Source organism: Chelonoidis abingdonii, chromosome 11, assembly GCF_003597395.2.
Source record: "Chelonoidis abingdonii isolate Lonesome George chromosome 11, CheloAbing_2.0, whole genome shotgun sequence".
In the NCBI taxonomy this organism is placed as follows: domain Eukaryota; kingdom Metazoa; phylum Chordata; order Testudines; family Testudinidae; genus Chelonoidis; species Chelonoidis abingdonii.
This window is the reverse complement of record NC_133779.1, coordinates 36,851,167-36,875,953: the sequence shown is the minus strand read 5'-3', so window position 1 is coordinate 36,875,953 and position 24,787 is coordinate 36,851,167. Positions and strand designations below refer to the sequence as shown.

General features: G+C 48.3%; 1 protein-coding gene across 2 annotated transcripts; it reads right to left on the bottom strand.

Moving 5' to 3' along the window:
* Nucleotides 1-6,711: 6,711 nt before the first annotated feature.
* HSD11B1L (hydroxysteroid 11-beta dehydrogenase 1 like) lies at nt 6,712-24,462 on the bottom strand. Of its 2 annotated transcripts, XM_032778493.2 has the most exons (8): nt 22,007-24,462; nt 20,394-20,576; nt 16,191-16,321; nt 13,451-13,562; nt 11,362-11,453; nt 9,679-9,772; nt 8,940-9,105; nt 6,712-8,597 (listed from the first exon to the last, which is right to left on the bottom strand). In XM_032778493.2, the coding sequence occupies exons 2-8, from the start codon at nt 20,476-20,478 to the stop codon at nt 8,411-8,413; spliced, it is 867 nt and encodes a 288-aa protein (XP_032634384.1). In that variant the 5' UTR covers nt 20,479-20,576; nt 22,007-24,462; the 3' UTR covers nt 6,712-8,410. The 2 variants fall into 2 exon arrangements, with proteins under 2 accessions (XP_032634384.1, XP_032634474.1); XM_032778583.2 differs by lacking the exon at nt 20,394-20,576.
* Nucleotides 24,463-24,787: the final 325 nt, after the last annotated feature.

Below are 24,787 nucleotides of genomic sequence, written 5' to 3'. Positions count from 1 at the left end.
CAGCTGAAAAACTCCAGTGGTTTCGCTGACATTTTCTGTGGGGAAACAGTGATGGAATGTTTTGATTTTCAGCTCAGGAGAATCGAAATGGACACATTTCGTTTTGATCGAAACGTCAGTTTGAAAGGAAAATTTTCATTTCTCAAATGTGGCTTCAAAAGACAATATTTTGTTTCAATGTGTCAAAATCATTTCGTTCCCATGGAAAAAACGCAGAATGTCCCTAGTTTGACGTTCCCTATTGGGAACTTTTGGGGATTTTTTTCATGTTGCAAAAAGTTTTTCATGGTTCAATTTTCTGCTCCAACATGGAACAGAAATTAATTTGAGATGCTGAGATTTCCCATGAAAGGAAAATTTCATTTTTCAAACAGCTCTGCCCTTTTCTTGCTTATTTTTCCTATTAACTAACCCTCTCACGCTGTCCTCCTTACCCCATTAAACATCTAACATGGTTATCCGTGAGTGTGATATGCAGCTGTCAGCATGTCTCTGGGACCGTATGAGAATGCGTGGTGTAGTGCATCTATGTTATGTGTGTGTCTATATTGTGTGTGTGTCTATGTTATGTGTGTGTGTGGTGTGGTGCGTGTGTGTCTATGTTGTGTGTGTGTGTGTGGTGTATGTGGGTCTATGTTGTGTGTGCGTGGTGTACGGGTGGTATGTGCAAGTGACTGTGTGACTAATGTAGTGCGTGTTGCATAAGTTTGTTAGTGGTGCTTGTGTGTCTGGTGCACGTATGTATGAGTGTCTATGTATGACTGTGCAAGTATGTGAATGGTTGTGTGTGTGTGTGTAAGTGGGGGGGAGGGAAAGAGAGCAACAGAGAGTGTGTGCCTGGTGCATATGTATAAAGCAAAGAAAACATGAAATACCCTCCACAATCATCGTGAAACTAACACAACACTTACTAACCATCACTGATCGCTCTATGGGTGCACACCTTCCTTTCCCTTGCTCTCGCCTGTTTGAGGTAAGCACTTTGGGACAGAGACCTTCTATTGTAAAACATATTTGTATCCAACACCCAGCACAATCCTCTGGGTGCTAGAGATAAACACAACACCACCACCACTAATCATTTTCCCCCAAAGTCCCATTTTCCTTCCTTTTCCCCTTGTGATTTCTAATCCACGCAGCCCCCTTTGGCAGCATGCTGAAGTGATCCCAGGAGCAGCACAGAATCCCAACAAAACTTATTTTCTTCCTTTCTTTCTAAATAAAAGGGGAGGATGGTGGCGGGGGGTGGGAAGGGGAAGCCCATGCTCTGGAGGGAAAAGAGGCATTTCACATGCCTCTGTGTCCCCTGCGTTTGATCCCTACAGTGGAAAAAACGCCCTTTTGTGGCAGGAGCATTGAAATTTCTGGCGCTTCAGAGGGAGGCACCTTGTGAATGGCAGGAGAGGAATAATGAGTCATTCACTCACCCCGGTCGGCTGAGTGGCAGGAGCTGGGCCACAGTGGCCCTAGTTTCACCCTCTGGTGCTTTGTCTGCAGCCACCAGGAGCCCTGGCTATGAAAGGAGGCTGCAGAAATCTGGCTGATCAGTCCAAAGGTTTGTAACGCCACAGTGAGGGATCTTTGGTGCGTCTCTCTTCACATTAAGGACCACAAGATAATCTCTAAACCCTGGGCCCCTCACTCCCTTTCAGGCCAGTGGTGTGTGCAGAGACACATACTCACACCGGGATTTTAGACCCGCGGTGCAACATGCTCCGCAAAGACACAATTTCCACCCGCGGAGCTCCATTTGCATCTGTGCTGGTGACACCCCACCCACCAAGGTGCACTGGTGCAAATCGTGCTGCACTGCTGTGAATTGTGTTTACACTAGGGGGTTTGCAGCATGTAGCAGATGTGTCACGTGGCTAGGATGTAGCCAGAGCAGTGTGTGCAGTGGATTTCCTTTTTGAACAGTCCCTTGCAAGCCTTCGTCCTTCAGCAAGAGTCATTATGGGAGGATTTAGGTTCCTTATATCCTTCCAAGTTGCATCTTCCAACCTTGTTCTGGGTGGCCCTGAGTTCTACTTTCTTTGACCTCCGCACTATAAATCTTCTGGAAAAGTGGACTTTCTTCTGCAGTTTGGACATGATCCCCACCCGCCCTTACTGCACTCATCTAGTTCCCAACTGCTGCAAGACTGCAGTGCGCCTGAATTGTCTAAGCGTCTCCTCCTTTGTGATAAAATCAAGCCAACCGATGCAATGAATATGCCGGAACTTTTGACACTAAAAACTGTTCCATTCCTCTCCCCAGCCATGTTTCTGCCCCATATGACAGTGTCATCATTACACCGTTGAATACCCATATCTTCCTTGTCACACAGACATCCCCGCCACCTGAACAGAGGCCTCTGAAGACGCCGAAATGCCACCGACACAAAACCAATCCAATGTGTGACTTCTTTGGCTGTAGAACCTCCAGCTGGCAACTGACTCCCCAGATAAAACTATTCCCCCGACCCATCCAGTGTCACTGCTATGGGCTTGCATCTAGGGGTTTGCACTGGTGGCTAACTCCCACTCTAGAAGACCATGCCTTGCTTGGTAATTTGCATCTCGAAGGATCCAAAAGCTCTTCACCAACTGTGGTCCAGCTCCTGCACCCATTGAGGTCAATGGCAAAACTCCCCAGCCATCACCTCTCCCAACTCTGGAATGCAGCCACCTATGGGGAGGAACGCAACAGCTGTTCAGCAAACACCAGCAACAGGCCAGGAATAGTCTATCTGGATTATCACACTGGAACATATGTAAGTGATTTAGCAGGATGGTCCCCAAATCTAATAACCTTGATTCTAGATTTAAGCAACACAAGAAAACACAGATAGGAAAGTTACCAGAGGTTGCACGAACCCTAAAATCTCCTGTTCCTCTTCCACAGGGAAACCAGCTACCTGGGTTATGCCAGGGGCAAATATTCTACAACAGGAAACAATTGAGAACAACAACAACAAATCTTAAGGGACAAATTTTCAAGTCTGTTAGAAAAAGGACAACATTAATGAGAGCACCAAGTCCCCTCACCCCTCATCTGTGCACAGCACAGGCGGGTTTTTGCTGGGACAGATGGGCGAGGTGGCAAATCTGAACTGGCACATTTGAAAATTTGCCCCAAGATGGCACACGCAGCAAAGGTCTATTGCCACCCCTACTGCTGGCATGGGACCCTTGTGCCAGCCAGCTGCATTGGCCTGCCTGGTCACCCAGGCCTTGGGGTGAAAGCCAGATCCTACTTAAGTCAATGGGAATTTTATTATTGATTTGAATGGGGCCAGAGTTTCAGCCCCGATTCTGACCTTGCTGACACCTAGTGACCAGGAGGATCTAACGCTAGACACCTGTCAATGGATTGTGGGGAACACCTCACACCAAAGACCAAGCCAGTGCTCCTTGTTGAAGACACCCATAGATTTCACTGGGGAAAAGGACCGAACTTGAACATTTTCGGGCTTGATCCCGTTTTCATTGCAGCCAATGGCAAAACTCCCATTGAGTTAGACGGAAGCAGGAGCAGGCGCTTTGTGTACAGAGGGGGCATTTACAAACTAGCTAAAAGAGGGCGGGGGTAGGGAAACGAATCCAGTGCCTCCTCCCAAAGCGTAGCTAAAGTCTGCGCTGTATGAGAGGAGAAGGCCTGAGGCAGATGCCTGCTCCGTGAATTAAATAAACTCCTGGAATATTTTGGAGCCCAGCAGACCCAGCTCTCTGACAACGCCCCTCACTCCCCGTTGAGCCTGAAACCCTGGAGATCCTGGCCCTGCCCAGCCCCATGCTGCCAGGAACCTGCAGTGGTTGCAGATGCAAACTTTTGGGAGCAAGGGAAGGGGTCATTCCCCCAACCCCCTGCGCATTTTCCCTCCTGTTCACACTTACTCCTTTCCCTTCTTTGGCAAGAGACTTGGTTTTGAGAGCTGGAGCAGGCACTGGTACTGGTGGGAGGGGTTGGTTTTAAAATCCCCCTCCAGCTCGCCAAGGCCCCCCCACACAAGCCTCTCTCTTGATAACTGTATAATTTCTACAGCGCTTATTGTGCTGCCGCCGCATGATGGGGAAAGTCCCGTTTGATTAGCCTTTGAACACCCAGTGAACTGGAAACGCGCCCCCTGAAACAAAGAGGAGAATTCTAATTCCCCCTGCAAAGCCCTTTGGTATTAACCCAGACACCAGAGCTGTCAAGGCTCTGCAAGGGAGGTGATGGGGAGGTGGCGGGAGGGGGAAGAGATTCACTGTTAATTGGCACTTTGTAGGCTTTTCTCCTGCCTTCGGAAAAACCAGCCCTTGTTTGAAAAGTTTGTCGGGCCTTGCTGGGAGAGCGTTCATGGGTCACTTCTTAGTCTTTGTCAATTTGCTTCTCTCTTACTCCCCTCCCCGCTCCCCCTCCAAGGCAGATCGCCTCCTTGCAGCACCAGTGAAAACTTTCCTTGTGTGCACAAGATGCTAGAATCCATTCTTTCCAGACAGGTTGCCTGGGAGAACGGGGAGCTGGCTTTTCACCCGGGACCAGGGGGCGGCAGGGCAGGCATCGGCAGGCAATAACTGGTTCCAGCCAAGAAAACCTCATGGAGGAATTCGGGGTAGGGGGGTGAAATAAGCCCTCTTCCCCCTCCCCATCGCCAGAGAACTAAGCAAGAAAGTTAGGCACTGGGATATTACAACAGCTGTTTAAAGTCACATTGGTGCTGACCTGGTTTTTGCGGGGGAGCAAAGTTCCCCAGCAAATGGACATCTCTGAAACCCCCCGAGCCAGATCCTGATCTCTGTTACGCTAGAGTAAATCCCCTGAGGCCCAGGGAGTGGATCTAGATGTACCCCAGCATGACCGGGAGCAGAAAAGGGTACGGCACGTCGGACAGAAACAATCAGTTTCAATGCACTTTCATTGGTGTGGCGAGGGATGAGTGGCAGTGGAGAGAAGCGGCTGGGACTAGTGAATTGGGAGCCCCCCCCCCCATATTTGCAGGGCTGGGGACCCAACTGTGTGTATTGCAACAAGCCAAACCTTTGGGGTCTACTCCCCCAGACCCATCCCTCTCGGCCATGCTCCCTTTAGGGCCGGAGCCATTCCTGCTTCTGTAACTCTGTGGCTGACTCTCCGAGCAGCCGCTGCCTCTATTTCCCCAAACATAGGATGGAGATAATGGTACTGACCCAGCTTTGGGAAGGACTCTGAAGCACCCTGGTAAAAAGAGCTATCCGTGCAGATAATCTGTCAGCCTCACTAAGTCAGAGCAGCCCACAGGCTGCTGTAACTTAGGGTATGTCTATACTGCAGTCAGAGGTGTGACTGAAGCACAGGTAGCCATACCTGAGCTAGTTCTGACCCAGCCAACTCAGATAACAATAGCACTGGCTTTAGAGCGGGTTGTACAAGCTCTCCTGGGACCCTGAGTACACATGTGGGTGGCTAGCCTATGCTGCTGTGGCTTCCCTGCTAGTAGCACCCTTGCTTGCTAGATAAACATTAGCTTGGGAGCACATCTGCATGTGCTGAAATCCCATCCCCTCCCTCCCCAGGATTGCATGTCATGCTCAGGATGCCTAGAGTGTCTGAAGAGACTTCCCCGCACACAGGGCTAAAATAACAACAGGCTGCTTAACAAATACCCACTGCAGTGGGTTTGCCCAGTGACGGTGAGTCACCGCGCACATTCCCTGTTGTTTCCAGTGTAAAAGGTTAGTGACTAAGGGCAGAGACATTCTTTCCATTCTGTGCAGCTTGGCCGGCCCCTGGGGCCACTTCCAAATCCCTCCGCACATCCCTAAAGGGCATTCTCCAGCCTGCGTGGTGCGGCTGGAATCCCACCGTGTGCAGCACAAGCAAAGCAGCCGAACTCTGGGCTGGATCCCTAGGATTCAGCTGCAGTTTCTGCTCGGCTGGAAGACATACCCTCAGCCTCCCCCAGCCCCACTGCTCACAAATGGAGAGAAAGGCCCCCAACGTCCGGTTTAAGGGGTTGAATTGAATGATAGAGGCACTCTGGACCCGGCAGCGCTGAGACATCCACAGCCTGCAGCCTAGACCGGAAATGATGCTGCTTTTGGAAAGCCAAGCAGGGGCCAACTGTTGTTATGCATTGCTGGCGTGGGCCTAAGGTTGGACGTTTCTGATGGGTCTGGAAGCTGGACGGCTGGGCTCAGCATGCCTGCAGGAAACATAACACTGGGGGTTTTTTGCCTAACTCCGCTTTATTTCCTTTGCCTTCATCTTGATTGTGAACAGCTCCATTGGCAGCGCGGCCTTGTGATTAAAGGCCTAGGTCCTGGGGCTTGATTCCTAGCTCTGCCAGAATCCCTGGAGGACCTTGGTCAAGTCACTGCATCTGTCTGGGACTCAGTTCAACAGGGCGATAATAATCTGCCTCTGCTCTGCTTAGATGGTAAACTTTTGGGGACGAGTATATTTAATCCTGCCTCAGCACCGGGGGCTAAACGAGGTGACCTCTTGAGGTCCCTTCCAGCCCTACATTTCTCTGATTTGACTACTGTCTCCACTCCCAAGTAGCCACGCACACTCAAACAGCCCCTTCCTTCTTAAATCCCTCGTCCCCTGGCTGCCAGCAAAATTCCATGGTGGCAGGATTTGGTGGCTGCTCTGTTTTTACTTTCTCCGTCTCACCCATCTCTTTCAAAGAGCACCCGGCAGCTGTCCACCGTCCCTCCCCGTCCAGGCAGCACACGAACGAATCTAACACAACGCGGCTCACAAGAGAACAACTCGTTTATTGCACGACCATTACTTGTGCATTGTCAGTTACCTGAGCTATAAACACCAGGCCCAACACTGGTCTGAGGGCTAGACCCTTCTGAGGCCCAGTTCACTGCTATCGTTACGCTGCCAGACTAGAAGCACTATGTGAATTCCCTGAGTTTCCCTGAATCGTATTCAGCCCCGTGCCCTGGTGAAAGCCACTGAACTGTCCTTGGTCACAACATGGGTTCTGTGCTGCTAATTACTGCCACCTTGTGGTGACCAAGCTGCCTTGCCCCATTCAAATTAGCTTTGCACAGGTCTTAGTATAGCCCGATTTACAGAAAGGTGGATCACCCACAAAATCCACTGGATTCCATAGCAGCTGTGGGGGGCTGGTGCTGCTGACAATCAGGCCATTGGGCCCTGATCCCATTGACTCCACGTGAGTTTGGGTAAGGATCTTAGAGCGCAGCTGGGAAGGATGTGCTCCCTGGACCCCGCCGGAAGGATGTGGTCACACGTTGGGCGCATACTGGTTCTTCCACACTCCCTTTCATTACCAGCCAGCAGGGGGCAGGATCTGGGAGCATCATCTCTGCCTGTTGCTCTGGCCAACCAGGGAGCGGAGAAACCTCCAAGCACCGAGTGGAGCACCCCACTCTCTCCTTGCTCAGTGATAGCAAGGGGAACCACTTGACTCACACACAGGGGGGACTTCTGGGTTAGCACCCATGTCTTATTGGACAAGAGGGGAAGGGGGCCCCCTGAAGTAGCACCCATGGGAGGGGACACCCGGACTAGCACCCACGTCTTATTGGCTAAGTAGGGAAAGGGGAGAAGAGGCTGAATGGAGCTGGCCTGGGGTTGGGGAAGGGGCCATCGTCCACCTTTTACGGTGAACATATATCGCTCCTGAAAGGTGTCCAAGCCCCCTGCTCGCCAATCCCAGGCCCTGAGCCCTTGGAAATGTGGTGGGAGGCACTCAAGGCTTTATCCCACTGGGGAGGTCTGCCTCCTACGGGGGAGAGGGGATTGTCTTTGAGGTGGGGGTGACACAGCTGGGAGGATGGTTTCTATCCTGCATCGGAGAAGTGGGGAGTCTTTCTCCGTAGCCCTGGGACATCGTGGGCTGGGGCAGAGGGGAGACTCCAGCCCATGTGAATGGATGGGTGAGGTCACAGAGGATGGAGTCAACGTGGCAAGGGGCAGGAGTATGAGAAGCTGAGGCAGCGTCGATCAGACAACAGTGTAAGGTCTTTGGAGCATGCATGGAATATAGACAGGGAGCAGAATGGATAAAGAGTTATGGTTGATGGGGACAGAGTAGGGGTCATAGTTAAGGTTGATGGGAAGGGAGGAGCAGTCAGATGTTCATAAGGATGGAAGGAGGGTCAGAGTTAAGGTTGATAGACATAGGAGGGATCAGAGCTAAGGTTGATGGTGATGGAAGAAGGGTCAGAGACTGGTTGATGGGGAGGAAGGAAGGGTCAGACACTGATACGCATGGAGGAGGGGTCAGAGCTAAGGTTGATGGGGACAGAGGAGGGGTCAGAGCTAAGGCTGCTACTGGACCCTTAGCCAAGAATTTCCTGACATTTCTTGTTCCAGGTCCAAATGCTGGTCGGACGGAAGCCAATGGCTGATCTTCACCTCAGCAGGAGGCGAGGGCCTTGTGCCTGTATTTGCAGAGCAAAGCGAATGGCGGCTCTGCGTCCCTCAGGCGCTGGTGTAGTTATAGAAGCTCTGTATAACGACATCCCTCTGGTTGGGGAACCAATCCCGCAGGCAGCACAGCAGCTCCAGCCACCAGGGGTAGAACACCTCCCGTGCCCTGGTGGCTCCGCCTTTGATGATGGTCAGCGCAGCTTCAGAAGCAGGATAGGCGCTCATGTACACCTTGCCCCTGGAAGGGGACAATGACCCGGTCACACAAACCCCAATCACCGCGCTGTGCGAACGGATATCTCAGGAGTGAAAGATGAAAACCAGCTCCATAGGGCTGTACACACTAACATGCGTGCACCAATGCACCGAGATGCACATATCCAGACGCACATGCCCGTACACCCTTCCACACTCATCCATGAATGCACCAATGCATACACAGACATGTGCATGCTACACTCACACTCATGTACGCACACACGGGAATACACACCGATGCAAACATTCTCACACCATACATTCTCTTGCACACGTGCAAACGCCCACATACATGTGCACATGTTCTTGTGCACACACGCACCTCGTCTTCTCCAAAGCCATTTCGGTGTCGATCAGCCCCAAGATGCAGAGTGTGATGCACACATCTTGCTTCTGCATGGCAAGCTCATGGCGCAGGGAGCTAAAGAATCCGTCCAGAGCAAACTTGGTGGCAGAGTAAGAGGTTGTGAAGGGAGTTGAGATTTTCCCTAGAAAGGAAAACACAAGGAGAGGAAACCAAATGAAACAGCTGGCAGAGCCTAACTGAGGGTGAGGGCACAGCTGGGAGAGAACCCCCTAGAAGGAATACATAGGAACAGAGGATTTGCTACATTGCATCAGACCATTGCTCCAGCTAGACAAGTTTCCTCATCTCCAGCAGTGGATGCATCAGAAAACGGAAACATCCAATCCCACAATGCACCAGGACAATCGTCATGCATGTGGGAGAAAAAGATTCCTTGCTGTTCAGGCTGCCCCCCGGCCTGTAGCAATCAGTTCACACTCTTGGCCAAAATATCTAGTGTGGTGGTTTGCATACACTCAGCCACAGCAGTGAGTATATGCCCCGGGAAGTGCTCTGAAGGTGAGAAGGCCTATAGGAATATGAAATGATGTAATCCAGAGACGCCCTGGCAAGGGCCAGAGTCCCATTCACACTGCAGTTCTGAAGACGGCAGCAGGCGGGGCTTAGAAACTCACTCAGGATCAAGCTGAGACATTGCATGTGGGGGACTGCAGTCTTTATCAGCCATAGCTCTGTGCCGATTTCAAGCACTGACCTGTGAGGGAAGAAACCACAATCAGAGATCCTTTACTCTCAGCCAGGATGGGAAGAGCTGCAGATGCCAAAGCCACGTAACTCAGGAAATTCACCTGGAATGAAAGGAGATGAGACATGAAAGGAATGGGAACGTGGCAGCCGAGGCCAAAACTAAACATTTGTTCAGTGAGAGGGCTGGGGACAGGGTCACCTACCCATTACAGAGGTCATGAAATGAAGGGGGCGGGGTGCTTGATTTGCTATATAAAGCATCCAGGGAAAGGTTGCGCCTATCTGGGGGTCTGGACTGATAGGATAATGGGAACATTACATTTTTGGGCGCTTTAAGATTTCAGATTAACGAGGAGGAATCAGAGTTAAGGTTATTGCTACACATATACCCAAGGATTCCTCGAGTCTCTACATATAACAAGGAGGAGCTAGCTGTTCTCTGGTTTTCAGCCTGCTAGACAGTGGCATTCCCCACCTTGCTCCTAACACCCTGGCTTTGGTCCAAAATTCCTGGGTTTACCTTTATTGTGAACTTAATTAACAAAGAATAACCTTCGGTCTAAGATTTCTCCTGAGCTTACCTGTTTTTTTTCCCTCCAGGATCTCTCTACCCCTGACCCCTACTACTACGTCTGAAAAGAAGCTCAAGCCCTTTCATATCCTGGAATGGAGCTAGTAGGACTCAACTGATCTGGCCTCCCAGATGAGTCAGTAAAACAGCTCAGCATCTCTAGGGTCCTAAAACCTGACATCCATTGCCTGACCTATTGGTTAGGTATTATTTTGATTTCCCTATTTAACATTCCATGGTTTGGCAGTGTTTGCTTGCCTTTAGATCCGTCACAGTATTACAATTAATTTCAGAGTGAGGGCCCTGGCGTACGTGAGAGAGACACTCAGACTTAGGGAAGACCTTTTGAATTTGCAACAGTTTTATGAGTACAATCAGCACTATCACAAACTCTGTATCTACTTTGCTATGTTGTAGATAAAACGAGCAGCCAGAACTTGCATACTCATACCATCCTTTGTGGGGAGCCCCGTAGTAGGTAAGATGACCCACGAGTGGTCCTTGGCCTGGCACGTTCCAGGAAATCTCCCTGGAGTGCATGGGCCGAGTGCCACCTTTTAATCAGAGGTTACGCTAATGCCTGCTATGCCTAATGCACATTCAGTAAGTGTCTGAGCCCCTTTTCCTTGTCTGTATTTCCTCACCCTACTAATGCTGGGGTGCCCTTCTCCTACAAGACCTCTTAATTCAAGCTTATTAGCATATAAATCAGTTCATTACCATGGCATAGGCCCATATATCTATAGAACAATAGCTGGCTGTACACTGGAGTGATTCAACAGAAAACCCTGCATCTGTAAGCAGGGTCCTAGGAGCCACTGACTGCCATGTTACACACCCTCACTAGCCACTACACTGATTGGTGCCCTAGAAATCAGACAGACAGACAGGCCGAGAGAGAGACCAGATTAGATAGATAGATGGCAATGACCTAACCAGATCAACTACCTGCATCCACCTCCCTCACATCTCTGCAGGCTTCTCAATCAGCAGCAAAGCATTACAGACCTTTTCCTTTCACCCCTGCTTAGAGTCAAGGGGCCCTACTTCAGTTGTCCCCAGTCTGAATTTGCCCTGCGTCTCTCAAGGCGAGGCTGATCCCAGGCTGCAGAAACCCACCTGCATGAGCCAGCGGGTGTGTTCCACGTCTCCGTCCCACATCCGGAAAGGGGTCCCGCCAATGTGGTTCAGCACCAGGTGATCCAGTCCCACTGTAAGCAGCAGAGCAGGATGGGGGTCGGGGTCAGGGTCAGGTTCGGGACCATCCCTGGGTCAAGAGATGCAACACAAAAGTGAAAGCAAACCAGCCAGTTCTTTCCTTTGGGCTGCCGGAAAGAGGTCCATCAGCTGGAGCCCAGGATGTGCCCAGTCAAGGCAACTCCTTGGGACCCCCCAGGCAGCACCTAGAGAGATGGCTGTGGGTGTCTCTTTCCAGTGTCCCTTGCCTCCAAGTGAAGCATTGCATAGTGGGAAGTCCCTGCAAGCTGCATCTCCATGTCAAAAAGGAGGGTAGGTGCAGACTTCGTTGAGTATCCCCTGGGACACAAGCTGTGCCTTGGGCGCTAGACAGCTGGAGTTGGCTAGACCCAGTTCGCACCCCGCTATCAATCAAAGGCACTGCTGAGACTGCAACCACTACCAGGCTGGAACAGACACACCAGGCACCCTCCTCACACACCCATCCATGGCTGAGGTGGGGACACCGAGGCACTCAGCCACAACAGCGATGGGGGCTCCACGAAGACATGTCAGGCCAAAGGAGAAAGAACCCAGGTCACCCTTGGAGCCAGGAGCGGAACCCAGGAGTCTTGACTCCCACTCCCCTGGCTCCAACCAAGGCAACATGGCGTAAATGGATCAATAGCAGAGCCAGCACAGGACAGGAAAAGCCACACACTGCCCCCGGCCCCCATGCTTGTAGTAAATGAAAGCAAACCCTTCAAGGGAGTCACACAGCAAGGGAAGCCGTTTGGCGGCTTGTGACCTGGGAATCTTGAATTTCCTGCTGCGTTACCCGTATGGAGGCAGGATGTTCAGAGGGAGCTGGATGAATAGAGACCTCCTCAGGACGGCAGCTCCCAGTTCAGATTGCCCTTAATTGGGTTACCAGTGCTGGGTGTGACGCAGCCTGAGAGCAACTGGGCCAGGCATGATCCAGAGAAAGATAGAATCACATGAGTACCCATCTAAGGTACTTTCTAATGTATTTACCTTCATAATGCCCTGCGAAACAGGGCAGGGTATTATGGGGAACTGAGCCATAGAGAGATGAAGTGAGTTGCCCAAGGTGACCTAGGAAAGCTGTGGCAGAGCAGAGAAATGAAGCCAAAGTCCTAGGCTAATACTCTAATCACTGGGCCATCCTTCATTTCCAGCCTTGGCATCTCTGGAGGACAAAGACCTCTGCTAAACCCTGCTCCTGCCTTCTGCAGCCTGGCTTCCCTCCTGGCCTGGGGAAAGTCTGCTCGCATTGTCCCACCCATTGGATTCCACCTCAATCCAGAGGGACCCACTCCCAAAGGTTCAACCTCCACAGCCCAATGAGTCCTTGGCCCCCTTGCAGAGGCTACCAATGAGAAGGCGCACCTGAGACTAGCTGGGATGGTGATGTCTGCGATGTGGACGTGTGTCCGTTAAGAACTGGACTGAGAGCTCATTACGCACACAACTTACATGAGAAAAACAGTCTGCAGCTAGGCCAGACCTGTCTGATCTAATCTCACTGGTATTTATATGGTACCAGCCACCATAGTAACTAGGTATGAATTTGAAGCAGTGACCTGAACTGCGCTGTGCCTCAGTTTCCCAATGTCAAATGAGAACAATACTACCTTTCCCTCCACCCCTTCCTCAGAGAAGCATCGTGAGGGTTAATCAGCTAACGCTCCTGAAAGACAGAAGGCTTGACTTTCGTTTGAGGCAAGGCCCCTTAATGCTGCTCTGGCAGGGTGCAATGAGTATGAATGTACACCCACTCCGAGGGCGCTTTACGTTAGCAGAGCGGTGTAAAGGAGCCTTGGTATGAATGAGAATCAGACCCAGGAATTCGGTATTATTAGGGAACCTTTCCCACCGGGCCATTCAGAACAAGACAGCTGCAACCATATTCTCCTCCAGCCCCTGGGGACCTGGAATTGTTAAAGTCTCATCCTGACTTTTACACGGAACCCAGCATCAGTCACCTTTCTTCAGACAGCCCAATACGCACCCAGTTTTTGCAAAGCAAAATGCATCACCTCTTCCGGGGCTTGAGGGGAAGACATATCGGCCTGGATGTAAAAGACTTTCTTTGCTCCCAGCTGCAGGCATTTCTCCATCACCTAGAGGAACAACAACAACAACAGACAGATCTGAGTCTACGTTTTTTTTGGTGGGGAGAGACGAGGGGCTATTACTTCATTCACCTCACTGTTTTCATGCCATGGTCAAGAAGAGCCAACTATGAACAAAGTCACACACTTCACACCCACATTTACTTCCATCCAAGCCAAAAGGGAGCGATTCTCACTTACATTAAAGGACTTGTCTACATGAGGAAATTAACCAAAGAATAATTATAACACACTAAATTAACACCCTACATTAACCCAGAATAAGAGTGCCCACATGAAAAACTGTTCCAGAATAGTGTCAAGTATCAGAGTAGCAGCTGTGTTAGTCTGGATCTTTAAAAGGCAGCAAAGAGTCCTGTGGCACCTTATAGACTAACAGACGTATTGGAGCATGAGCTTTCGTGGGTGAACACAGGTCTGTCGCAACCTACGCGCATTTAACATGTGCGATTTCAACTTTACACGTACGGGGGTGTGGCCTCAAGCTGGGGGGGGGGTGGCCTCAAGATTTAAAGGTCCCAGAGTCTTTAGATCATCCAGGGGGCTCCCAGCTGCAGAGGTGGCTGGTAGCCCCTGTGGCAAACTAAAGGGCCCGAGGCTCCAGGAACTGTGGAGCTCCGGGCCCTTTAAATGCCAGGCCCAGCAGGCTGCCAAAGCTGTGGGTGGGATTTAAAGGGCTCCTCCGGGCTCCCCAACGCAGCAGGAAGCCCAGTGCAGCCCTTTAAATTCCACCCGCAGTTCCGGCAGCCCGGAGAAACCCTTTAAATGCTGCCCTGGCCCAGCCGCCAGAGCTGCGGGCGGGATTTAAAGGGCTTGGGGATATAATTTTGACTATATGCAGTTTTCGCTTTACGCGATAACCACGGAACGGACCCCCCGCCTATGACAAGTCTTGCCTGTACCCACTTCATCAGACGCATGCTCACCCACAAAAGCTCATGCTCCAATACATCTGTTAGTCTATAAGGTACCACAGGACTCTTTGTCGCTTATTCCAGAATAGTTATTGTGCTTTAAATTCATGACCTACCTTAATCTGAGAAAGAGAAACAGCAGAACTAAAATTCATTTGCAAATTTAACACCTTTAATTTGGGCTTGAATAGGGACTGGGAATGGCTGGCTCATTCCAGAAGCAACTTTGGCTCTCCTGGAGTTGGCATCTCCTCATCTATTATTGGGAGTGGACCACATCCACTGATTGAATTGGCCCTCTCAACACTGGTTCTCCACTTGTGAGGTAACTCCCTTCTCTTCATGTGTCAGTATACAATGCCTGCAGCTGTAACTTTCACTCCATGCATCTGAAGAAGTGAGGTTTTTTACCCACGAAAGCTTATGCTCAAATAAATCTGTTAGTCTTTAAGGTGCCACCAGACTCCTTGTTGGTTTTGTGGATACAGACTAACACGGCTACCCCGATACTTAATCTGAAATAACTCTCAAATGCAGACAAGGCTAAGGCCCTGGCAGGGGTAGGCAACCTATGGCACGCATGCCAAAGGCAGCATGCGAGCTGATTTTCAGTGGCACTCACACTGTCCAGGTCCTGGCCACCGGTCCGGGGGGGCTCTGTATTTTAATTTAATTTTAAATGAAGCTTCTTAAACATTTTACAAACCATATTTACTTTACATACAACAATAATTTAGTTATATATTATAGACTTATAGAAAGAAACCTTCTAAAAATGTTAACGTATTACTGGCACGGAAAACCTTAAATCAGAGTGAATAAATGAAGACTCAGCACAGCACTTCTGAAAGGCTGCCAACCCCTGGGCTACGGCTTTGCAAAGAGGCCTGGCGTACTCATACTACAAGGTCCCTTTGCACTGCAGAGCTGTGTAATATGCCCGAATGTGAATGAAGCCCAAACGAGACACTGCAACAGGCTTAGGTGAGCCCAGTTCCAGTGCAATGTTCTTACGTTTACCTTCCCATCAGCTAAGAACCTTATACTGGGCCTGTTCTCACATGATTTCTGGACTCCAGAGATGGATGAGTTTGTATTTCCAACTTATTTTAGCTGGTTGGAAACTGATTTTTTTTTAATCTCCTCAAAGGAAATGTTGAGTTTTCATTCAAATATTTTGCTTGAGAACAGAAAAATTTCAATTCCGAAATGCTGCTCCAGTGCCTCTTGGGAGTTATAGTCCAGAGTCACACTCTTCCATGTCTCCTCTATAGGTTGGGTTCCCTCTTGGACTACATCTCCCATGATGCATCACAGCATCTCCTCTTGGTGAGGGGAAGCGGTGCATCATGGCAGTCATATGGTGGCACTGCATCATGGGATATGAAGCCTGGCTGGCGATTTTGGCCCATAGACAAGAATGGAAGCACAAGGCAACCAAACTACAGCTCCCAAAAAGCACTGCAGCGGCATTTCAGAATTGAACAATTTTGATTTGGGAGTGTTTTTCAGCACACACAAAAATTGACGTTTTTCTACAGAAAGCAGACACTTTTCATGCAAAAATTAATTTAGTCAACCCTCCCATTTTCTGTCATAAGACAGTTTTGGTGGAACATTTCTGACTAACTCTACATCCTATTTTTTTTTAATGGCCACATCTTCACCCCTTCTGCCTTCTACTGTGTGAAGAGGCTCTTACTTTCTGCAGCAGGGTTCCCCTCCTGGCAGTCAGAACTATTTCAGCACCAAACCTGGAGTAATGATATGCCATCTGCTCTCCAATCCCAGTGCTGGCTCCGGTCAGGAGAACTCGGGCACCAGAGATGCTGTCTTAAGGGGTGGGGAGAAGGAGAGAGCACAAGAATAAAGCATTAGTGAAAGAAGAATGAGAGGAATTACAATTACTGATGCAGGGAGCACTCAGGATTGGAAACTATCCCACTGCGTAGGAAAGATGGGAAGTATGGCAAGAGACCCTTCCAGATATCAACCATCCCACACAGACACTTTTCAATAATCTTCTCCCGCACTACTGCCATAGCTTGTGACATTAATTGGGAGATCATCAACACACTGTGTAATAGCTCCTTTGTGTTTAAAAGTAGGCACCAGAAAGCTTTTATGCTGCTCCTCTGGCATTTTTTCTTTCTTAAGAATATCATGGAATAAACTTGTAAAATACTTGATGCCTTTGCTTCTCAAGGACTTCACTGCATCCACTGATAGCATCTGGCCCAAATGAAGTTTCTCCGTTTTCATTTTCCTAAGCGACTCTTCAACTTCTTCATTTATGCCTTCTAGTCCTGTTGTGAGTGCAGAGGACTGGACTAGAAGACCTCTCAAGGGCCCTTCCAGTCCTACAATGCTATGAATCTACGTAATGTATCACATCCAAGTTCAGCTTACATGTCCTCAATTCCTCATTCATCACTCTTGCAAAATAATCACTCCAAACTTCATTGATTGATTCCCCATTCATTAGCTATATGCCATATTCATCTCTAATGTAAGCAAACTTGTTCACATCCTTCGTCATCTTCTCTCTTGCCTTGGTGAGTCTAAAGCTGGTCTTCCCTCTCTCATGTCCTCCTAGTCAGTTATATAGCTCGTCACAGACCATACTTTTAGCTGCTGCAACACTTCTTTTAGCCTCCTTTTTCACCTCAAAAGATGCCATCATATCACCGCTCACGCTACTGGCCTGCCCATTTTTTGAAGGTGATCTTATTCTTCCCTCTCAATGCATTCTTGAACTTGAGGAATGCACCACCAAGTCTCTCTTCTTATCCTATCTGCCACTGGTTTCGTCACTGTAGGACTTCATGTGCCATTTCCAGCAGAGACGACTTTAGTTTGAACCAGGCGTCCTCCACACATCCCTGTGTCAGTAAGTCTATGCCTTTCTCCTTGTTTGAAGGATTTTTCACCACCATCTTTAAGTTTCCAACGCTTAGGCCTTTTCGCAGCCCAGGCGTTCAGGTATTTTCAAAGTCTCCGCATTCTGATGTCTATAAAGGGAAGTCTATGCTGTCTCACAATGCATTTGCTGGGTATTACCTTCCAAATGATTATTCATGATCTCTTGCTTCTTCTCATTAACAGGAAATTCATTTGGGACTTGTATCCTCTGCCGGCATAAGTTACAAGGTGGCTTTCCCTCTTCTGGAAGCGTGTGTTTATGATCACCAAGCCCAGCGCAAGACAAGTCTGTAGGATCGTGCTCTCTTGGAGTTTCTGGTTCCAGTTCTTTGCCCTCCAAGGAGTTTCATATCCAGTCTTTCCAGTTCCAACATGCGCATTTAGATCTGCTCTGATCATTATCTTCTCGTTGGATGGTATGTTTCCAATAAAGGACAACAACTCATCGAAAAACTCCTCGTTTACTCTTTGATCCTCTCCTAACTTTAGTAAATACTCCCATATTATACAGCTCGTTACCTCTTCCCAGAACAGTCTGACACTTTATAAGTCCATCTGACCTTCTGGTAACGTCTACCACATGCTTCTGCATGGTTTCATCCACAATGACTCCAATACCGTTTTAGGATGTTGAACTCCCTGAGGATTCTGTAACCCTCGACCAGCATCTTGGCTTTGCAACTCTTCCAGTTGGTCTGTTGTACACGTCGCATTTATTCTTCTCCCCTTTAAGACCAGACATCGATCCAAACTTCACCCAGTCAGTGTTCCTACTTTCCAATGTGCAGAACTCAGCTTACTCACGTGCTCCTTGCCCTGTTACAACACGCAAGGAAGGCTGTTGTGTGCTGCTTGCAGGGAACGCCATAGCCCTCTGGGGTACACTTCACAAGGACATCAGTTCACATGAGCATCTCTTTACAGGCTTTACACCCTGGCTGTCCATGCCTGATGCCTTGGGTTTGAAATCAGAGTTTCCCTTCTCTTGGGTGAGCTGCCTAACGCGGCTGAAGAGTCCCATCTGCCCCAGTAAGACATATTAAAGCGGTCTTTATTCACCTGGACATCCTCATCACAGGGCCCAAGTAGCATTTTATAGAGACAGCTGTGCCACCAGCTACGCTCCCCACCCCCTCACTGCATAGATGTCACCAGTTGGTCTGTGACCACTTCCTGAGCATCTGCAGCCATCCTGAATATCTGCAGTACCTTCCCCTATCTGTTCCCCTACCCAGGGATGCACCTGATGGGAGATGGTCACTCCTGCTGGCAACCAGCAGTACCTCCTTCCTTATTATCTGTACGCAGCACGCGAGATTGGAGTTATTCTGCGCTAGGCGCTGTACGTACACGTATTGAGGACAGTCCCTCCCCCAAAGAGCTCACAGTCTAAATAAACAGCAAGCACTGTTATTACCTATTTTTAGGGTCCTTTGGTTTCACTTTGTATTTAATTTATTTTCTCAGGAATTGATCTGTGTTTATTTCTACAACAACAAAAATGGGTGAAAATTGGTGGAAAAAACTATTAATAATTTTTTCTGGGTAAATATCAGGGTTTATTGTGGTGGACAGAAAGACAGAGGAAAAAGTAGTCAGTAGATTAATGCTTTGATGAATGGAATTCATTGTGGTTTGCCGCAGAACTAAAACAGAACTCAAAACACATCTCTGAGTTTACGAAAACAGTGTATCTCTAATCCCCAAATAAAACTGTTCATTTGAATAAACAGTTTACTGTTGCAGAAGTAGAACTATTAGCCTATAAATATTTACAATTAAAATTGGGATACGCCATTTGCAGCACATACACTCAACTTCATCCTTTTCCCGTTTTTGTTATTTTTAAACTTTTGAATACCTCGTGTTCTGAAACGTATTCTGTTACAGATTTTCATTTTCTTCCCATTTCAGTGTGTCACATCTGTAAACTGTTATCTGCTAACAGCTTGAAATGTATATGTGGCAGGCGTGACATTCATCAGTACCTTCAGATGTGCACAGACTTCAGAGCTTGCGTGCAGGTCTGTCTGTTTATTGCGCGCATCTTCTAGACTAATACATAATCTTATTTCAACAGGCAGCTTTGCATACACACACAGACTAATGAATTATCACAATACATAGATTTCATGCAATGTATTGTATTTCCCTAATAAAACCAGTTATTTTTATATATTTGAATGATACAAAAGTAGGGTGAAAATCGGAAAAACAGGAATAATACTTTTTGTAAAACCCGGGATATTTTCAGTAAAAACGAGTTTAAACTGAAAACGAAGGGGCTTGCCCAGTTTACAGATGGAGAAATGAAGCACTGAGAGAGGTTATAATCTAAAGAGACAAAAAAATGGGAAGGGGGAGAACAGAGCAAAACAAGGAAAGTGACATACCCAAGGTCACACAGCTGGTCAGTGGCAGAGGAGGGAATAGACCCCAGGTCTCCTGAGTTACAGCCCAGTACACTACCCACTAGACCACACTGCCTGTCCTCTACCTAGCCTATAGCAATGGCCCCTAATAAATACAGCTAAGATGACTCTTTCTTGATCCCAGCTTCTTTCACAGACATAAGAACAGCCGTATTGGGTCAGACCAAAGGTCCATTTAGCCCAGTGTCCTGTCTTCTGACAGTGGCCAATGCCAGGTGCCCCAGAGGGAATGAACAGAACAGGGAATCAAGTGATCCATCCCCTGACGCCCATTTCCACCTCTTCTCTGCAGGTGGAAACAAGGAGGCAGCTCCCTGTGGTCAGCCAGCTCTCTCTAGACCACAGGAAAGCATTTCACAGACCACAGTTTGGGAACACTCCCCGTCCCCCATTTACCTTCCATAGGTGCTGGGATTAGGGGTGCTGTGGGAGGTGATTTCCATCACAGACAAGCTTGACAGTTTGGTTCAATGGCTCTCAGCACCCCCACCCAGCCCAAGCACCCCTGGAAGCCTCTTTCCAAGCTCTGGCTATTTCCTCTCTCTGCCTACCTGGATTAAAGGTGTCTCTCCAGAAGAAAGCCAGGAGCCCAACTATCATCCCAGCAGCACAAAGCGCTTTCCCAGGTGGGATCATCCTCCCCAAAGCCTTGGGGGAATGAACAAAGAGAGCCTGAAGGATGAGTGCAGCGTCCCAAGGGCCGTCAACTTCTGCCCCGTGCGCAGCGAGCTGGCCTGTATGAACAGCATAATGGTAAGTGTGTGAACTGGCAAGGGAAGTCCCCACTGGCAGCTAATAATAGGTTGGGGAGCCCAGTGGCGAAATAGCTGCAGTTGATGGTAGCGGAGAAGGGCGGTAAGACCCAGCCAATCAAAGGAGCAGCTTCCGCCAGCAGAACAGATTCATCTCCCCATACAGAGATCAGATTCGGTATCTCCCGTACGGTCCATGCTGGAGCTCTTTTTTGATTCTGGGACTGCATGGTGTTGGGATTTTGTGGTTCCCAGTGAGTCAGATACTGGGCAGAATCAAGGGACTTTGAGTCGGTTCAACAAGGCTTTATTTGACTCTGGTACAAAAAAATCAGGCTGAGTCCCTCCAACAAGGAGCCCCGCCCCTTGTTATTTTATAGCACATGGCACTTACATAACAAGTTACATAACAGGAACCTCTAACCAATCAGAGTTAACTTTTCCATATATGGATTGGTTTAGCACATGGTCATAGTTCTCCATTCCACATGCTGAGCTCACACCTTCTCTAGAACGTTCCTAGGGTGGTGAGCCCGAGCCTGCTTCCCTATGCGTAAGCACCCCACAAACCACATTTTATCCAAAATGAACACAAGCATCCCCTTCAATGGTCACCCATGCTGATCAGCGCTGCACACTGGGCAAACAGGAAACAAAATTCAAAAGTTCGCGGGGCTTTTCCCGTCTACCTGGCTGGTGCATCCGAGTTCAGATTGCTCTCCAGAGCGGTCACAACAGTGCACTGTGGGATAGTGCCCAGAGGCCAATACCATCTAATTGCAGCCACACTAACCCTAATTCAAAATGGCAATACCGATTTCAGCGCTCCTCCCCTCGTCAGGGAGGAGTACAGATATCGATAGTAAGAGCCCTTTATATCACAGTAAAAGGGCTTCATTGTGTGGACGAGTGCAGGGTTAATTCGGTTTAACGCTGCTAAATTTGAGATAAACTCGTAGTGTAGACCAGGCCTAACAGGAAAAGAGGCAGAGGTGTGGCAAAATGATTGCTCCCAGAACTTGCCCTGCACTCCCCCAGTAGAACCATTTGATTGGGTGGGTCCCTGATCTCCAGGCTCCAGATTCAGTGCCAAAGCCCCAGCTAATGTAAATCAGCCCTGAAAATCAATGGAGCAGAGCTGATTTACACCAGCTGAGTGTCTGACTCAAAGGGTGCAACTTTCCTCCCTGCCCTAAACTCCAGGGCAAGGGCAGCTGGAGGGGGTGGCCCAGTAATAGCGGCTGGAGGCATGGGGGAGGGGGCAGTCTGTGATGGGTCCTGGTGAAAGTCAAGGCGAAAGAGGGAAGTGTTCCAAGTGCCCAGTTATTGCCACCTTGGAGTTCTCAGTCAGCCTCACAGACATTCCAGTAGCATTTCAGCTTGTCCCAAGTGGGATCAGGAGACAGACTCACCTGTTCAGATGCTACCTTTCGTAACAGGCCGGAATTTGTAATCTGCTCTGCTGTTACATGGCAATCCCTCCTACAAGGTTGTCCTCAAAGGAGCTGACTTTGCTCTGGAACATGGTGTCTGATGCAATTGCACTGGAATCTGAGGACTAAGGACAAAGAAATCTTTGACAAATCAGATGCATGCTACAAATTGGCCAAGCTAATGATAGTGCCTTGCGTATGCAAACAAACAAACTGTTTATATCAATCTTGTCCTTCCACACCACAACTTCTGACAATTTGTTTGCCAGTCTGTTACTCAGGGTTTCAGAACACAAAGCAGTCGTTATTTAACTGGCTTTTTCCCAGGAATAAATCAACGGAGACACCATTTTTCTGTCTGATACATGATTGATACAAACCAGAATGCTTTCACGGTACTTAAAACGACCTTTTATTAAGCTTTAAGCGCACGCACACACAAACTTATATTACAGCAACGGGTTTAGAGCATTCCAAGACATAGTTTCCAAAGTCTGACATGGTTTAGAGGTGGTGACAGCAGGTTGTCGATGGCCAGTTGCCTTCCTGCTGGGGAGTCAGCTTCTTGCCCGAGAAAAAGCTCCCTCGGCCTCCTCTCTGGTATTTACTTTAACTTAATTTTTTTATAGCTATCTTAAACAAAGCACGTCACTTTTAGTGGGTTATTAGAGTAACCCCTACTGAGTGACTAATTGTTTTAAATTTTAGCAAATGACATATTTTTTATTATCAAAGCATTTCTAGTTATAACAACAATAAAATGTATATGTTAGGGGCAGTTAAACCCAAGGTCGCCTGTCTAAACATTCCTTCTATTCTGATTAGCAAAACTCAAATTACAAAACATGCAGCTGTTTATCCCTGCCTTTTGAAATCCTTAAGATTATTTCTAGGTAGGTGGCATTTGGTTTGCAGCTAGCAGTGGCTGGACACATAAAAGAGCTGACTGCAATTACGTTAAATTTTGGGGTTACATAGGGCCTGATTCTGAGCTTGCATAATCCAGTGTAAATAGGGAAGATTTCCTCCAAAGTCACTAGAGTCGCACCCTGGCAAATGTGGAGACAGATCAGAATCAGGCCCATAGTAAAGTACTGTACATAGCAACTTCTAGCCATTAATGAATTTGTCCTCGCAGCCCCTTCTGAGAGTTGGGGAAGTATCATTATTGCCATTTATAGATTGGAGAAACTGAGGCACAGTGAGAGGATGGTCAGAGCTGGCAAGTGGACTCAGGAATTCTGACTCTCATTCGTTAGCTACACAACCATCCTTTACCTTCCCAAATAGCAAAAAGGGTTATCTGCCTGCCCGTCCCTCCCTCAGTTGGTCTTTACAACATGCTCATTACTTGACCTAAGCACATGGTCTCAGACACCATCCAATGGTCCAGGGACATCTACATTGAGCACATCACCGGCCACCAACAGTACCAGAAGGTGTGAGCCAGAGTGACATTGTTCTTCACCTACGAGAAAGGGACCAAGAGACTTTCTCCATTGGATCATATGAACTGGAACCGTAAACTCCCTGAACATTACATCTCACCAAATGAGGGTCAATCCATCCTCCTCATCATAGCCACTTATTATACTCCACACTCGAACATAGCCACTTTATGAACCTCATACCTCAATGTCTGTACTTTGACCCATCAACCTTTTACCTCAAATCGGGGATATTGCAGATTATGTATTCCTTATGCCACCTGATCTTAAACCAAACTTTGCACCCTTGATAATCTGTATGTTATTCCCTGACAACCAGAAACTTCTATGCTTAAATTCTGTCCCGTTCACTTTTTCTTAACATCATCTTAATAAAAATTTTAAACTCTGGTCTTCCACTCTTGCCAATACATCACACTTCAACCCAGAATTCAGAGGAGCTCCCCTAGAGAAAAGGGCTACGGTTTCCTTAGCTCTTTCAGTTACTGGCCTCTCTGACGAGATTGTTGATGGGCTTTGTCATGTAGACACTTATCCACAGAGAAATAGACAGACCTACCAAACTCATAACATGCAGGACACCACACAGCCATCAGACGCTGTTAACTTGCTTTCACCGTGATTTGTCAGTGGTATGGAGGGGAAAGGCGTTATAGTCTCATCATCACTCAATCTTTCCAAAACAGCTATCAATGAAACAGCACTTTCTCATGCCCTGTATCTGTCTGTCTGTCTTGAATGAACAGGGTTAAAAAAGAATCAAAAAGCCATTTCTACCCTTAATGGAACCTCCCAGCAAAGAATTGCAAGAATCAGCACCAACTCCCAGCTTTAGCCATGAACTGAAAAATCTAACTTTCCTTTAGATTCTAAATTCTCGACACATACGTTATGCAACTTATTGCCACGAGCCCCAAAATATATCAAATCTGAAACGCAAAATAAATTAAACAACATTTTTTTCAGCACCATAAATTGATTTCAGCTCCCCCCGCGTGGCCACCAAAAGCGCTGTTATTGGCCTCCAGAGGAATTCGGAGGTATCACAGAATGCCTGTTCAGCCATTCTGCTCATCAGTTTAAACTCTACTGCCCTGGCCTCAGATGACCTGCCTTTTAAATGCCCCGGGAATTTTAAAAATCCCCTTCCTGTTTGCTCAGCCAGGTGTGGAGTGCAATCAGTGAATCTTTCCAGGTGACCATGCCTCCACGTGCCAAACAAGCCCCAGCATGGAGCAATGGCGAGTTGCTGGACCTCATCAGTGTTTGAGGGGAGGAAGCTGTGCAGTCCCAGCTGCGCTCCAGCCGTAGG